At 47.8% G+C, this 16755-nt stretch overlaps 1 protein-coding gene across 2 annotated transcripts in view; it reads left to right on the top strand.

The window, feature by feature from the left end:
* Nucleotides 1–3768, top strand: part of Cemip (cell migration inducing hyaluronidase 1) — a 143151-nt gene extending 139383 nt beyond the window's left edge. For both annotated transcript variants that reach the window (XM_020181136.2, XM_074061780.1), the window contains exon 29: nt 899–3768. In XM_020181136.2, coding sequence (XP_020036725.2) covers nt 899–1026 — 128 coding nt within the window. In that variant the 3' untranslated portion in view covers nt 1027–3768. The remainder of the gene's footprint in view (nt 1–898) is intronic.
* Nucleotides 3769–16755: the final 12987 nt, after the last annotated feature.

Raw genomic sequence — 16755 nt, 5'->3', positions numbered from 1 at the left:
TGCAGAAAGCTTAGTAATTAATTATCTCAGGTATTCATTCATAACCTGGGCAACAGGTACTATTACTTCCATTTAGGATGAGGAAACCAAGAGTGACACAGGCCACTTGGCTAAGGTTAGGATATGAAGCCTGCCCTTCCTAACCCAAAGCCAGGGCTCTGAGCTTCTGTATCCTGATTATGGAAGACAAGAAAGCCAGCACTCTTCACATGGGTGTCAATCCCAGGCAGTGGCCAGAGAAAGCTCAGGAGTGATGAAAGCCACAGGAGAGCAGTCCTGGAATCATGTGGGGACTTCTGTCTTTTCAATTAAGATCCTATTGCCAAAAGCTCATGTATATGAGGGGACTGAGGTCAAGTGGCACTTGGTCAGTGATGGTAGAGGTATGCTGCTGCCAAGCTGGGTCACTCCTGAGTGTAGACATGGATCTCTGGCCCCTTGGTCTGTCAAGCTCTGAAATGAAGACTGTGCTGTGTAGGGTTCTGGGCTACAAATCCTTCACTTCTAAAGCCACAGAGTGACAGAGCTGAGAATGAGTGAGATCTTGTAGACAAATGGCATCTCTGACAGAACACTGGACTCCAGAGACTTGCTGTGGTCATAGGTCAGCTCGAAGGCAGGCAGGACTACCATGCCTGCCCATTCTCTGCTATGCATGGCCCTCCTGTGTCAAACAGAGCCACCACGCTGCTGAGGTGGCCATGAGGCTCAGGTGAACCATGTATAGGGGCCTCCAGTGCCCCATACAAACCAAGTTCTTCCTAGAGGAACAGAGACCACTGTGACAAGGGAGGGAGTGCCCAGCAGGGGCCGGAGAATAGCAAAGGGGAGCCCTTGAAGGATGGGGTGCAGGAATTCTCCTAGGAGTTTTGCTTATGTGATTGTCATTACTTTTCAGAGAAACTGACATTCGTTGGCTTCAAAGGCAGCTTCCGGCCCACCTGGGTGACTCTGGAGACTGATGACCTCAAGGCAAAAATCTTCCAAGTGGTACCCATCCCTGTGGTGAGGAAGAAGAAACTGTGAAGAGAGTGGCCACCCTGGTACCGGCTGGTAGTGGACTCTGACAGCAGACTCTTGGCAGCAGAGCAGGGTGGGATAGCTGGCTCCCCAGCCCGTCCAGCTGCTGCCTGGCAAAGCCAAGTGTTACCCTGATGGGCCAAGAGAAGGGTATCAGAGACCCCTGGTGCTGCCACCTGCACCACCCTCCTCAAGTCTACCTGCAGCCCCCAGGGCAGTGCTGGCTGGTGCTAGAAACCTCTTCCCTGCATCCTCTGGGTGCTTCTGTCTTATCTGTGCCTCTTCTGCGGGGGGTGTGGGGCCATGCCAGGAGACCTGGATTGGGCTGGTAGCCAAGGTCCACTTTGGCAGGAGGCAGCCTGGAGGACTGGTCACTCACAAACCCCTATGGTCACCAGCAGACATGTTAGGGGGCAGATGTAGGAAAAGGGTGCTTGACTTTGAGTACATCTTTTTTCCTGGGATCAGCAGCTGGGTGTGTAGACAGAGCTTGCTAAATGGAGCCGGCTACTGGGGAGAGAGGAGGCCTGCCTGGCGGGGTCACACCTTTCAGGAGACGTCAGTTGGTACACTGGGACTTGGACTAAGTGATTCACAAAGCCCCTTCTGTTCTGAGGTTCCAGAATTTGGTGGCCTTTCACTTGTATTGGAACCCAGACATGGGGTTCCACGAGGCACATGGCATGAAGAGGTGGGAACCAATGCCTGGGGGGAGGATGGAGGTCTGGGAGGATGGAGGTCTAGGTGGTTGGCAGTCAGACTCAAGTTCACTCTGAAGCCAGGCAGGGAACCTGAAGAGAGGTGACATGGAGATCATGCCAGTTCAGGGGAAGGAAGATCACATGTACTTGGTGGGTCAGGAGAAAGTAATGCTCACAGGAATGAGGGTGGACAGGCAAGAGAGATGAGGTAGCCTCCATAGTGGCTAGGCCTTCCAGCCACCATCTGCTGAAGCTAGGTGTCTGCAGGGCCACCCTTCACTCTCTGCTGGCTCAAGAGAGAAGCATGGTCAGAGGAAAGGATGGGCTGTACTTAGGATGCTCAATGTACTGCAGAATTTGGTCCTCAGCCATCCATGCTCTATCTTCAAGGGAGACTGGAGTCAAGTCCACAGTTGTGAGCTCCTGTGAGGGGCCCTGTCTGCACTTCACCCAGAAGTGAGCAAAGACCAGGAAACCCGAGTGCCTGACACCTCAGTGAGCTGGGGTTCAGATCTGGGAAGGCCTTGGGAGCCACCTAGTCCAAAGCCTTCATTCCACAGCTGGGGAAATGAAGCCCTGAGATGGGAAAAAGCCTCTCAACCAGGTCCAGACTCAAGGTAGGGCCCCCCTGCTCCCAACACTCACTGCCATACCACATTGCCTCAACAACTGGCCAGGGTATCCCATTAGCGTCCAAAAAGGGGCCAAGTTCCTTTGAGGGAAGAAAAGGATCAGAATAGAACAGTCTTGGCCCGATGTCTGTTTCCCTCCTGCTCTTCTGCATACACAGCCTGCCCTCCCTTTGATGTTGTGGTCCTGGCCACCTTCGCCTTACTCATGCTGCCCACTGGCCACTGGGGTGCATGATGGCTGTGGTGATTCCTTGGTGCTATATTTCCACAGCTGTGCAGGTGCAGCCAGTGAGCAGCATCAGGACATGCCAACATGTTCTGGTGAGCCAAGTGGACTTATCATAGGGATCTGAAGACCTGATGGCTCCAGCCTCTTAGCTGCAGGCCTCTGAGCTCCCTCTCAGTACCCTGCTCTCTCCCTTGTCTACCTGGAGACAGCTCAGAGACCCAGATGAGGGAAAACTCTGTGGTCTCACTCAGAGGGCACCAGTCTTCGAGCCTCATGAACTGCATCATTCCCTTTCCTGCCCCAACAATAAATCTTTTCCTTCAAAGAGGGCTTGCTTGGCTCCCTCTGCCCAGCTGCACCCTTGAGGTGTGGTCCCAGTCTTCTCCCCAGGTAGACTGACTCCCAGAGAGGACTTTCCCAGCTACTGGGAGGGGACACCGAGACCCTGCCTCTTATGACAAGGCTGCTTCAAAAGCTAAAATTACAGGAAGGGCCTCTTCCAGGGAGATGAGTAAGTGGGGAGGAGAGCTACAATGATGACCTCACGTCCTTGTCTACAGTTTAGTTGAGTCTTCAACTCTTTCAATGCAAGGGTCTCACACTGTGAACCACTGAGGAAGCAATCACTTTCAGGTGGCCAGGGATATTGAATGTCGTGGAAAGTTCTCAGAGTTGTACATATGTTCATCAGTACAGGATCTGTACATAAAACTTCCTTTCCTAAACTGTTCACCAAGAGACAATCAATGTCCAGGCATTTCCTTGGTAGCATGAATTCTATATTGCTAAGAAAATCGTTCTTGTTGTTCTTTCTGTTTGTAAATGTCACAGTGGAGTTAGGCCTTTCAGGAAAACATCAGTCTTCTGAAATGCCTGTCTGTTTCCTGTTGCTGAAATAGCTGGTCCTTTCTCAGGAGTTGGATGTACAGTGTTTGTATGTAAACAGTTCTCGTAGGCGTCACCATGAACAAAGATATATTTTCTATTTATTTATTATATATGCATTTGGAGAAGTCACTGTCAAAGAAATAAAGAGTTATCTTAATGTTATGTTTGAAGATGTCCTTTGGACTGCTTGGAAGGCGTGTGACCCCAAACCAAGGATATCAGCTCTGGTTTGGCAAATCTTGCTGTACCACAGTAAACATACAAAGGACACCATTGTCTTGTCTGTTTTATTTTCCATTAAAGTGGGCCTTGTTTTAAACCAATTATCTCAGGAAAATAAGATTGATGAAATCACCCTGGGTCTTGTTCCCAAGAACTACTTCTATGTCAGAGTCCTATCTTGAGTTGGGAGTGTGGCTTGAGTGGTACAGCATCAGCCTAGATGAGGCCCTGAGTTCAATCACCAGTACCACCAAAAACAAAACAAGACGAAACAAAATCCTCCCTTCTCCCAGTCCCAAGAGACAGCCCATAAGAGGAGGTGGAGAAGGTGCACTAACAGCAGAGATACTGCTCACATGACCAGTCAAGCCCAGAGCATGCAACATATCCATGCTCCTCAACCATCAGTTCTACTCCACTCCCACTGAGGAGACCAGAGAGGGCCATCAGGGTGTGGACCAGAAGCCCACTGTCTCCTCTGTACATGTGTGTTTGGTAAGCACATGTATGTGCATGTATATATTCAGCCCTCTTAAGGGAGCTAGTGCCGCATTGGTATTGGTGGTATCAAGCTGTCAGTAAACAAATACATCTGGTAAAGCAGCTTTGGATATACTATGTCAACAGCATAGTGGAGAACATAGGGCCCCTGCCTGCTAGAAGCTTTGCCAGGAGACAGAGATCACATTTGTACAGTCATTCAACAAATGTTTTTGAGCACCTGTTGTGTCAGGCATTGTGCACAGAGAGGAACATACAATGACGCCCAATAAGAGGGTGGCAGAACTCCTTAACAGGGAGGAATTATCCCCTGGTGTGGTCAGGGAAGGTTGATAGGCAGAGGTGGGAGTGGAGTTGACCTTGGAGTCAGGGACGACAACAGCAGGGCCTTTCGTAAGAGGCACAGCCTGAGCAGGGGTAGTGACCAGGCATAGTTCCCCTGGGTTCTGGGGAAGAAGGGGGGATGTGGTTCAGGGCTAAGGGTGGGCATAAATCCCAGAGATCACAAGAGGGAAGGTGGTTAGGACAATGGGCAGGTTTGGGATTTAATGACAGGGGAAAGTAACAAGTGACTTCTTGGCCAGAAACTTAGGAAATGGGAGGTCGGGGCTCCCCCACATCCTGGAGAGAAGCAGTGATGGGAGAACCTGGCGTGGCCTTGAGAGATCAGGAAAGTCAGAGTGAAGAACTTCTGCATAACTGGACTGGCATGAAGTCAGAATAAGGAGTTTGGGGAATTTAGTCCTGTGTCTAATAGGATGGTATTGGCTGAGCACACAGGTGAATGCTTGAGTCCACCCTTGTAATCCACACTCCCCCATGGAGGCTAAGCCAGAGGCACATAGAACTCTCCTCAACCTGCGTAGGTTCAAGGATCTTGGAGTACCCTCCACCTGGCACACCTTCCCTCTTCCCTCTTGGTTTATACTGATGACCCTGCAAGGCTTAGCACCACACACACCTTCTGTGACCACCCCTCACCCCAGGTATCCCTCACCCTAGGAACCCTCACCCCAGGAACCCCTTGCTCTGGAGCACCCCTACCCTGGGAACCCTCACCCCAGGAACCCCTCACCCCTGCACACGTCCTCCTTCCCCCTGGTCAGGGCCCAGTGTCCTGACATTGTGTTGTCACTCTCCTCTTCCACCAGACTGCAGCCTCCTGCAGAGGAGCCCCCTAATTTTCCCACCTGTGGCAGAGCTGTGCCCCCATAACTGTATGCTCAGTAAGTTGAATGGAAGCAACAGAGCAGACTGTCCTCTCCCTCCTGCTGCCAACACTGAAGCCAGGACCCCACCATGGCCCCATTGCCCAAGGACTGGTGAGGTGGGTAGGTTTCCTGCCAATGGCAGGGAAAAGAGTAAGTTGTGGCAGGGTAGGGAGTAGGGTGCTCTTCCCTTTTGGGAAGAGCAAGTCCTCAGGCACCTGGCAGGCCCCCACTTCTCAGAGCCAGGTTGGGGTGAGAAAGGGAGAAGGGAGAAAGATGGAGAGTGAGGCCGAGGAAGGGAGGTGCTCACTGCTCCAGGCCTTGCTGTTCTCCCAGAAAACACCCAAGGCATCAACAGAATTTTTAAAAACACCTGTGAGAGAACTTCAGAAGTTCTAACAAAGCCTGCTACTCAGAGTGTGGTCCAGGAGAAACCAACAGTGCCAGTACCAGCACCAGCACCAGCACTGCATCATCGGGAGCTGGTCAGACATGCAGACTCCCAGGTCTTCCCATGTGCTGGACACTTGGTACAATTTAAGCAGAGACCCAGGGAGCTGCTGTCTGGTCCAGTTTGAGAAGTGTGACTCTAAGAATCCATCAAGAGCCCAGACAGCAGGTCCAGTATGAGTCTTATACAAGGGCTGTCCAGCCATGATCATGTGAAGATAAAGAATCAGAAGGTGCCCACTTGCTCCCCTCTATTACCAGCTGGCCCTTTTCTCCACCTGGCCCCCACTCACTAGATCCATGAAACAAAGGAACCCACTACAGAAAGCCAAGGCTTAGGTATCATTCAGGTGAGAGCAAAAGAAAGACACTCTGTGATACACAAGTGCTTAGAAATAGTGACCTTCAGGTGGTCCTCCTGAAAAAAATTATTCGAGATGTTCTCCAAAAGTCACATAGAGGACACAAAATTAAGGATTCAAGAATGGGGAAGGAGCCGGATGTGGTGGCTCACACCTGTAATCCTATCTGCGTGGGAGGCTGAAATCAGGAGGATAGTAGTTGAAGACCAGTCCAAGCGAATAGTTTATGAAACCCTAACTCCAAAATAACCAGACCACTGGAGGTGTGGTCCAAACAATAGAGCAGCTGCTTTGCAACCACAAAGCCCTGAGTTCAAACCCCAGTCCCACAACAACAACAAAGAATGGGGAAAAGTGACAGGAGAGAACTGGCAACCAACAATGAAATCAAAAGACACCGAAAGAAGCTTCATAACAATAAATTCAGTATGAGAGGGCAAACCCAGAATAACTTTGAGATGCAGATGACATTACTCAGAAGTGAAGACTGGGTTTGTAACCTTGGAATAGAATAATGAACTCAGGTGTGAGGAGGCAGCAGGCAGAGGGAGAAGCTGTGAAATTCTCCTTCTTCCCTGTAGAAGGAGATGAGTTACATTGTTCTAGACTTTGATAGGTTTCTAATTACAGGTTTAAGAATAAAAACAAAAACTAATAATGATAATTAATCCCAAACCACTGCAGCAGATAAAAGCAAATAAAACAGCCTGTGCAAAGACAGAAAGTTTACCAGGAGGAAACAAAGATGACCTCATGGTGTGGGTAGAGAGGAGGGGTCCAACCATTGCAGTCTCCACAGTAGGAAAAAAGAAAAGCAAGTTTCCTTGTGAATAATCAAAGATGCTGAGATTCAATTTACAAAGCAGAATTGGAAGGGCATTGTGATGCATGTCTGTAATCCCACACTCATGAGGCTGAGCAGGAGGATGGTGAGTTCAAGACCAGGCCAGGTGAGACACTGTCTCAAAAAAACAAACCAAACAAAGCAGGAAAATTAAACTGCTTCTGCCTACAGGCTTATTGCTCTCTGCTGGTGATGTTGTCAGTGTCACTTCCTGCCTACTGCCCACACAGGTGCACAGCAGAGTGAGTCACAGCCTCGGGTTCTCCACGAGTGGCTTGCTTTCACTTCTTGACCTCCTTCACCTCACCTCACATAGTTGTTCTTTTTCCTACCTCAGAATGATGTAATGTGAAACAGTTAGCTAGGATTCCCCAGAGAAACAGAACAAAAAGAACACGCACAGAGAGGTGAGGAGAGGGAGAAGGAAGGAGAGAGGGAGAAAGATTTACTCTAAGAAAGTGTTTCATGCAATTAGCAAGACCAACAAGTTCCAAGATCTGCAGCTGGCAAGCTGAAGACCCAGGAGAGATGGTGGTGCAGTTCTAGTCTGGTTTTTGAACATTACAAAATAACTATCTTCAAAAGTATTCAGCATTACAATCAAGAGCCTTAAAAATTGTGATGTTCCTTGACCTACTACTTACTTACCTGGGAATCCAGCCTAAGGAAATACAGCTTATGTATAAAGATGTCCATTGTGGCATTATTTAGAATCAGTTGACAGGTTTGAAGAACCTAAATGTCCAACTACACAGGAACAACTAGATACATCGCAGTCACATTTGATGAGCTATCATCCCTCACTTAAATAACATTTCAAAGGGTTTGTAATGACACTGCTCATTTTTAGCCAGTTTCTGGGGCCCTGTGAGCTCTGTGAGTCCCAGATCATTAGAGGCCAGACCTTCAGAGCCTTAGAAGCTGTCCCAAGTGGTAGAGTGCTTGCCTGGCATGCACAAGGCCATGGGTTCAATCCCCAGCACAAGAACAAAAGAAGGAAGGAAAGGACGGAAGAAGACAGGGAGGAGACCTTAGATTCCAGCTGGCCCAGCATTCCCCACATTAGAGACGTGTACACACACACAGAGCTCTGCCATCCACCCTCATCCATCTTACAGCACCATTGCCTAGGCCTCCTGGCCAGCTGCCCCATGTCCACTCAAGCCCTCTCCAGTATCAGCTTAGCGGCCACCTGCTCCAGGAAGATTTTCTCTGGCCTCCCCAGAACAATCCCTCTGTTACGAGCGTCCTCACACTGTTCACAGCTGTCATTGTGCTTTTGGTTTTTGTTTCAGGCTCTCCTCCCACACATACCACCCTCTTGCTTCTTTGTCCCAGACACGCTGAACCTCCTCCTCCTTGGTTCTCCATCTCAACAGCCTAAAGAACTGGCTTGAAGTGATGACCTCCTTCCTGGTGGGCTGTACCCTTGGCCAAATTCCAACTGAGGTTCAGAGGTTATGTATTCTGGCACAGGGCATACATTGGTATAAACTTAGAGGAGGAGCCCAAAGGCAAAAAATTCAATCTTTACACTAAAAAGTTCTAACAGAGGAACAAGATCTCAGGGAATTTGTAGGGAAGGTTCTATGCTAGGGCAATCTGGGCCCAAATGCATTGGATTCAGGAGCTCTTGCCTGTTTCCTGTAGGACATGAAGGTTCAGGCCTGGCAGGGCTCTTCGCCCCAATTTACAGGAGAGGTGCCAGAACATCAAGTAGCACTCAACATCACCCCACTTGGGGCTGAGGTGGAAGATAAGGACCAGAGACCTTGGTGTGTCTGGGCCCATGCTGGAGCCCTCCCAACCTGCAGGAAGAATGCAGACAGGCTGCAGAGCACAGCAGATGCCCTGGGCTTTCTTAACATTCCACCCACTGCACCCTCTTCATGCTCAGCATTGGCTGCCAACTCTGGGCCCCCATGTCATTGGCTCTGGAACGTCACCTGGAAGACCTCTGCAGACTTCGTGGGGGAGGGAGGAGAAAGCCAACTGCCCTGTATTTGTCAGGGAACTGTGTGCTGAAAATTTAAATTCCTACTAGTGTGCTGCTGGATCCAGAGCATGCGTTGATTCAAGGAGAGCCATGGGTTGTTTCCCTGCTGTGAATTCAGGTCTCCTCAGACAATGAGCCAAGTGGAAAGGCTCTTGAGTTTCTGGTCTGTGACCTTGGGTGGTACCTCCTGAAATCCACCCCCTGGAAACTTCTCTGTCCCAGCAATCAGCACAGTCAGCCTGCAGCTCCTGCAACCCATCCTGAGCTCTGGTGACTTTGTCCTGGTCTGCCCCTTTCAGGGTGAGGCCGTCTAACCTGCACATGAGGCTCTCGGCCCTGCAGGTTCCTCAGCGGAGCACCAACCAGGGTAGTGGAAACTGTAGGTGTCCAGCTGAGAAGGAAGCTGCCACCCCACTCTTGCATACGCTGAACTGGGCAGGTGGCCGTTCTCCTTCTGGATCAATCTCTATGGCCATACAGACTTCCATCCCAGCTCTCAAATCCCAGGATTTTGTGTCATGGAGAACAGCCTGGAGGGGACACCATGCTGCCTCTGTCTAGCTGTGACCTGACCCTGTGGGACTCTGGGTACCAATGTATAACAGAAAATACACAGAAGCTGTAATATTAAAAGCATGGTAATATTAAATACTCTGCAAAGAGCCCTGAGTTAACCCCAGTGGCAGAAAAATAACAATAAAAAAGTGCTTTCTCTGTGTGGGTCAAGCTCATTTGATCCTCACACACTTCTCCCAGGTGGAATCTTACAACAGCACCTGGAGGCTCAGCTAAGGTCCTGGGTGGCCTGTTCAGGATGGTATAGCTGTTGGAATGCAGAGCTGGGCAGCCTGGCCTCAGTCTGAGTTCCAGCGGGTCTCACACCACACACTAACACCAACTCACCAGGCTATGGAAGTAATGAAGGATGTGAAGACCTCCCTCCCCAGCAGGGAACACCGTGCAGCTAAGCAAGGATGTCAAGAGCCTGCACAGAGTAGGCATGGTAACCGCAAGTAACAGACACTGAGTCTTGCCTAACACCCAGTCTGTGGACACCATGGCTCGCCTGCCCTCACCTTCATTCCAGCATTCCGGAACTCGGGGTGCTCCTACCAGCAGGCAGGACCAGAGTGGGAGCAGCCCTCTCCTCAAGCAAACTGGGGAGGGGGGTGCAAACTCTGGAGCCTAACTGCCTGTGTTAAGATCCTGACTTAGGGAAAAGTAATTAACTTCTCTGGGCCTCAGGCTCCCCGTGTGTAAGTCAGGGTGATCACATAATATCTGCAGCACAGGGTTCTGAGGATGAAGTGAAGCTGTGCACAGAGGTCAGATAATCCTGGAGGCTTCAAGAATTCACAGACAGAGCTGTAGGCAGATTCTCACCATTTGCAAGCACAATTGAGCAATGAGTTAATTAAAATTCTCACCCAAGAGCAGCAGTGGAATCAGAGCAGTGTGATGGCTGGTCTCTGCTGCCTCCTAGTGGCCACTTTGGTTAATTTTCAGATTGACTCCTTGAAGGAAAGACAAGAATCACTTTAGAGTGATCCCTTTGGAAGTGTCTGGCTGACTTTCTTTCCCAAGTTGCATCTTTGTTTTCTGGTCTGTAAGGTGAAAAGAATGTAAAATTCTACTTCACTTGACAGGGGTCTTTTGTGTTGTTTTGAAATAAGCTCTTGCTATGACCCTCCTGCCTCAGTCTACCAGATTGCTGGGATTACAACCATGCCATACACTGCCTGCCCCCCACCGCCCCCAACCAGGCCTTCCTTTGAAGCCTGGGTGGAATCCTCCATAAGTCCTGTGCTCTTCGTGCCTGCAAAACCAGCAACACATGAATGATGCCAAGGTCTGGCACCAGTTTGAGCAGTAGCCAGTCACTCAGACCATGGCTTGCAGCAGCCTGAATGCTGTTACCTTGAAATTTTTTCCACCAAAGTAATTATCCCATTATTTTTAAATTTAGCCTCACTTTAGAAGTCTCAGGATAGGAACAAAACATAGACAAACTCTTTGCCAGAATGTTGTATGTCTGGTCTCTAGTCCACCTGGAACCTCATGAGCCTAGCCTTCCCTGCCTGCATGCCGGTCCCAAGAATCATCCATTGAGCTCTGCTCATGCCATTTTATCAAGCCTGCTCCTCCAAACTCTTCCAAACCCCTCCCACAAACAAGTTCCAAAGGCTTCTAAGCCACATGATCAGGTAGTCACAGCGACGACCCCACTTCTCTGGTACCAACTTTCTGTGTTAGTTACTGATGTGTAGCTGTGACCAAAACACCTGTGAGCACAACTTAAGGAAAGTAATTACTTATTCTGGCAAGCTCAGTTCATGGTTGCTTGGCTCATGCACTTGGGCAGAGCATCATGGCCACAGGAGGATGTGGAGGAGGCTGTGTACCTCATGCTGGAGAGGAAACAAAGAGGGAGGGACGGGGACCAGGTATAACCTTCAAAGGCATGCCCCCACTGACCTTCCTCCTCTAAACTAGGCCTTACCTCTTAAATTTTCCAGAACCTTCCAGAATAATACCACTGGTTGGGGACCATGTCTTCAACACATGAGCCTGTGGGGGACATTTCATATTCAAACTGTAACAGATATCAAGGGGCAGGGGTGTTTCTTGATGAACTGATCTGATAGGATTCTTGCTAAACTGGGTAAGCTAACCAAAGATGGATGCTGAAGGTTGAGGCCTAGTGAACTTGGAGGAGCCTGACTAGAGTTTGGTCAAGAAGCGCTCTCTCAAATTCTACCCTAACAGATTCTGCAGCAAGTCTAAGTGAAAAGTTTGACTTTTACCTCTCCATGCCAAGCTCTGGCCTCACCCAACCTGTCAACACAACTCCTCACAGCCTCACCACAGGAAACCACCATGCCACCTGTTCTCTGTATTCAACAATGACTGTACACATTGCAAAGTGTTGGTGAGCACAGACCTCTCCTTTCTGAGAGCCCTCCTCTCCACCAGGCCTAAATACTGGGCTGCTGAGCCAGGTTAGTGATGCTCTTAAGGCAGTTCAGTATGACCCCACCTCCAGTACCTAATCAGGTTCCTCTCAGTCTTCTTGTCTTTTTACTTGAGCTCAATTTTAACAGGGCAAGTAGTCTTAAGCCTTGCATGCCATTTTTAACAATTGTCCACAAAGTTGTTGTTTAAGAGACCATCAAGATCACAAAGCAAAAGAGCAAATAATTTTCACAGGAGAACCTGATTTTTCAAGCACAGGGAACGTGAAACCTTGCTAATTAAGGCTTGCAAATTAAAGTAACATTTTGTACCTATTAAACTGTGCCTCCCATGCAGGCGATCAACAACCTTTGAGTCCATGACTGCGTTAATGAATTCAAAATACTACTCGATTCTATGAAGTTCGGGCAGAATTGACAGGTTGGTTCAGATATTGCTGACATACCTCTTTTGGAAATAAAATGGCAACATATAGTAAGAATATGTCCTTTGCCCTGGTTTTTTTTTCAGTACTGGGATTTGAACTTAGGGCCTTGTGCTTGGTAGGCAGGCGCTCTACCACTTGAGCCACATTCCCAGCCCTGTCCTGGTTAATTCTGAAATTGACATGACATGACTAATCTTAAGGAAATATTCTTGATAATTGTCAGTAACTAAGGACTCACAAATTCCAGTGTGAAAAAAGCAGACCTGAGAGTTTTTACATGTGTGCTTCCTTCTACCCTCTCTTACAGATGGATAAACAGAATGGGAAAAGTTGGGGAATCAGACTGATTGCAGAAAGCTCTTCACATCAGCCCTTGTGAAAAGGTTATCTATTATCAGGATCCTGAGTGCTCCGAAGTTGGTGACACTCTGAATAATCACAACCCAGGTCAGAAACTCAGAGCACGCCTAGTAATGTCACCAATGGAAGCTCTCCAATTTCAATCCAGCTGTTCCATTGTGAGTTAGCTACTGAGCCTCTGGCTGAGAGGACCAGCCTGGTGTAGGATGGGCACCTCCAGTTCCCAACCCAGGAGGTGGGAAAGGGGGACATGTTGCCCAGGTCACCTAGGCAGTCAGTCTTGTGGAAACAGAAGGGGACGTAGACAGGGAGACAGGGATTAGACTCATCACTTATGAGTAAGAGAGCCAGGCCTAGAACCATGTCTGGCCCTGCTTTCTCCATGACATCATCTGTAAAAACCTGAAGTAAAATTATGTGTAAGCAAAAGGATAGAAATGTTATACAGCCACTAACCTGTTAAGCTTGAGGATGAGGAAAACCTCATTATAGAGTAATGCCAAGTGAAAACAAAATTCTACTTCTGCTACAATGATAGTGATACGAACGATTTCAAAGGAAACTTGGATAGCTAGGCTGATGCACTAAAAAGGAAGCTCCTCTTAACATGGCTGTGACCTTACTTTAATAAAAATCACTATCTCAGCCTGGCATAGTGGTACATGTCTGTAATCCCAGGACTAGGGAGGCTGAGGCAGGATTGTGAGTTCGAGGCCAGCCTGGGCTATGTACAGCAAGACCCTGTTTCAAAAAGCAAGCTAACAAATTAATTCAGTTCTTACTCTGAAAGCAAGTACCTGGAATGGGAATTTAGGGAATTTGAACTTTACACATGAAGAAATAAATTCCAAACAAGGACTGTTGGTTGAGATAGATTACCCCTCCCTCTTCACTCCTCACTTTGTAGCAGGGAGGAGGATCAGAAGAAAACAGACCAGGCCTAAATTCTGATAAAGTAGCAGGGAGGTAAGGATGGCATAGCAGAGAGATAAAACCTAAAAAGGGTAAACATGGAGAGGGTCACGTAACACTGGGGAGGGGAAAAAGTTACATAGCACTAGGGTAAAGTAGCTTATAGAGTTGAATATAGCCATATATGGATTAGACCTTGCTTTTTGCTTCTGTAGTCTATTTGTAAGGGTATATAAGGTGAGACCCCTTTGTTCTTGGGGTCTCACCTTTGGACATGAGTTAGCTGGTTCTGTGCTGGCACAATAAAATGTTGCTTCCTGCCTAACTGCCTCAGTGTCCCGTTCTCGGTTTGTAATTTCCCACAACTTCACTGCCCAACCCCAATCCCAAATGCTGCTGGATTTGGTCTATATTAAAATGCTTATTTTTTGTTCATCACATTTATTTTTTCCATTCTTTAATCTTTAAAACATTGCATTAAGATATTATTTATCTTGATGACTAGGTTTGGTGACACCCCTCAATTGTGTCTTAGTGAATGCTCCCTCTATCCCTCCCATGCCCAATCCCACCTCCTAGCCTTAGTTCTGCCTGGCCAAAACCTCGTTCTGCAGGTCCTTTCCTTCTGTAGGAGGCGTAAGTAAAAATAGTTACTAGAGAGAGGAGCAAAGCTAGGAACACCCAGCCTTTCCCTCCCTAGGGAAGCAAAGGGCATGAGGTTCACTGCTAATGAGGGGGCTCTGAAGTCTTGGTGGCCAGCTTTCTTGGATCAATTGCTGTTCCTCCAACACAGGGGAGAAGAACCCTAGTCTAGGACCATTTCTAAAAGCACGGGGGTCAGAGGCTAATGTCAAGCAAGCCCACACGCACTGTAGTCTGAGCCCTTTTCTTTCCTTTCAGTTATAGAAAAGCTGAACTGCAGCTCCTAGGGAAGCAAACAATGCTGACACAGAGAGCAGTGGGTCAGGGAGGACTCACTAAGCATGAGCAGGAAAGGAACAAGCAAAGATGTGCTATCTTCCCATGTGTTTCAAAATTAGCCAACAACAAAACAATACAGCATGCAGACACAGATAAATATTCTATTCTGGGAAAAACAAAAGCCAAGGTAGAGATTCTCCATTTGCACTCTGAGTTAAAGAACTTAAGAAAAACTTGAATTTTAATTAAAAACAGCTCAAAAACAAGATAAAAAAACTGAAGACTAAAAAAAACTTGTGCCCAAAATACCAACACAAAACTAAAAAGTAAGTTTAGAAAATGTTTTACTAAAATAATGAAAAAAAGCTAAATCTGTAACAGGAACTCACACATCATGTTCTAATAGGGAAAGAAAAAGGACTCAGAAAAGTCAACACGAAGACTTTTCCTAGCAAAATGACTGAATGTGAAGGAAGAATTCCTAGAATCTGACAGAAAATGTGTCTTCACTGGGAAAGAGAAGGGTGGCTTTCAGCCCTCTCCAAAGAGCAGTCTGTGAAACGCTGGGAAGACGCAAACCCAACACGTCTCACCTTCTACACTGCCATGAGGCGTAGAGGCTGAGGAACATTACAGAAAGTGCCTAGTCAGACAACAAGGAACACTGTCAACCCATGAGTGGGGACACAGGAAGAAGTTCAGGAATTCCTTGTTATGGTTGAATCTAAAATGTCCCCTGAAGGTTCATGTGTTAGCTTGGAAGCTTGTTGATGGGCTTTTGAGGTGTGACTGATCATGAGGGCTTCAACTTCAATGAATTAGTTCATTGATGAGTTCATAACTCAATGGACGACTAGGAGCTGGAGTCTGGTTGGAGGTCACTGGGGGTGTGCCTTTGAAGGGTGTGTCTTGACACCTCCCAACCCTTCCTCTCTGTTGTCTAAGCAGCTTTGCTCCACCCATTCTTCCTCCACCATGATGCGCTGCCTCACCACAGCCTAGAAACACTAAGGCAAGTCATCATGGAATGACTCAAACTTGTGAACTATGAGCCAAAATAAAGCTTTCCTTCTTTAAATTGATGTTCTCAGGTATTTTGTCACAGCAACAAAAAGCTAACCTTCACTTTGACTAGTTGTTAATTCATACTGCCTAGGTTTAGTCACCAAAGAAAAAGAGGTTTAACATTATAAAGGAAACTAAGTACTTAAAACTACATCAAAACCAGAGGAGGGTCTGAGGGCCAAGTGGAAAGATGTGTGGATCTAATATAGTTGTCATGTTTGGATATCTAAAGATATCCAAATTTATTAGGTCACTACACATTAAAACAACATGAAGATGAATTCATTGCAAACTTGACCGTGTTTCTGCCCTTGAGTCTGCAGACTGGCCAAAGCCTTGTAGAACAGTTCATCTCTGCTCTCCACCTTAGCTTGGGCTGAAGTAAGTTGGCTTCTGGGCAACTCTATCATTCGAGCACTTATATGGAGCCCCTCCAGCACAGTGGCTATAGTGCAGACAATTAGAACAAGGTTTTACTAACCTGACAAGTATGGTACCTAGGGCTGGGAAGGACAGCACTTGGGACAGAAATCTGGCAACATACACCTCTGTACTTCCAGACATTAATACCTGCCTCCGACCACTTCAGTCTCACCTAACAAAGCCTACGACATAGCAGACACTAATTGAGTCCTGGCAGAGATAGCTGTGTGCTGCAAAGAATGCACGGAGCAACCTGTACCTTCTGCTATTGAGAAGCATCTAGCTGGGAGGGCAGGGTGCATGGCAGTGAGAGGCTCTGCTCCTGCTGGGACTCACTAAAATAATGATCTAATCAAGAGACTTGCTTAAAAAAAAAAAAAAAAAGTTGGTGACACTGGACTATATGGCTACACGTGACAGAAGCCCAACAAACTGCCCTCAGTAACAACAGGAAAACCCCAGGGACTGGACATTTTAGACCTGGCTAGATTTAGTGTCCCAGAGCCAGCACTTTGCCCTGCTTATCCCTGCTGCCCGTGTTGGCTCCATCTTCCAACAGTAAGACAGCTGCTGATGCTCCAGCCTTCCAGGTCAAAACGCATGAGGTGCTGGGCACCACTG

Source organism: Castor canadensis, chromosome 19 (assembly GCF_047511655.1).
Source record: "Castor canadensis chromosome 19, mCasCan1.hap1v2, whole genome shotgun sequence".
NCBI classification, from domain to species: domain Eukaryota; kingdom Metazoa; phylum Chordata; class Mammalia; order Rodentia; family Castoridae; genus Castor; species Castor canadensis.
The sequence above is the reverse complement of the archived record's forward strand: the minus strand, read 5'-3'. Positions and strand labels throughout refer to the sequence as shown.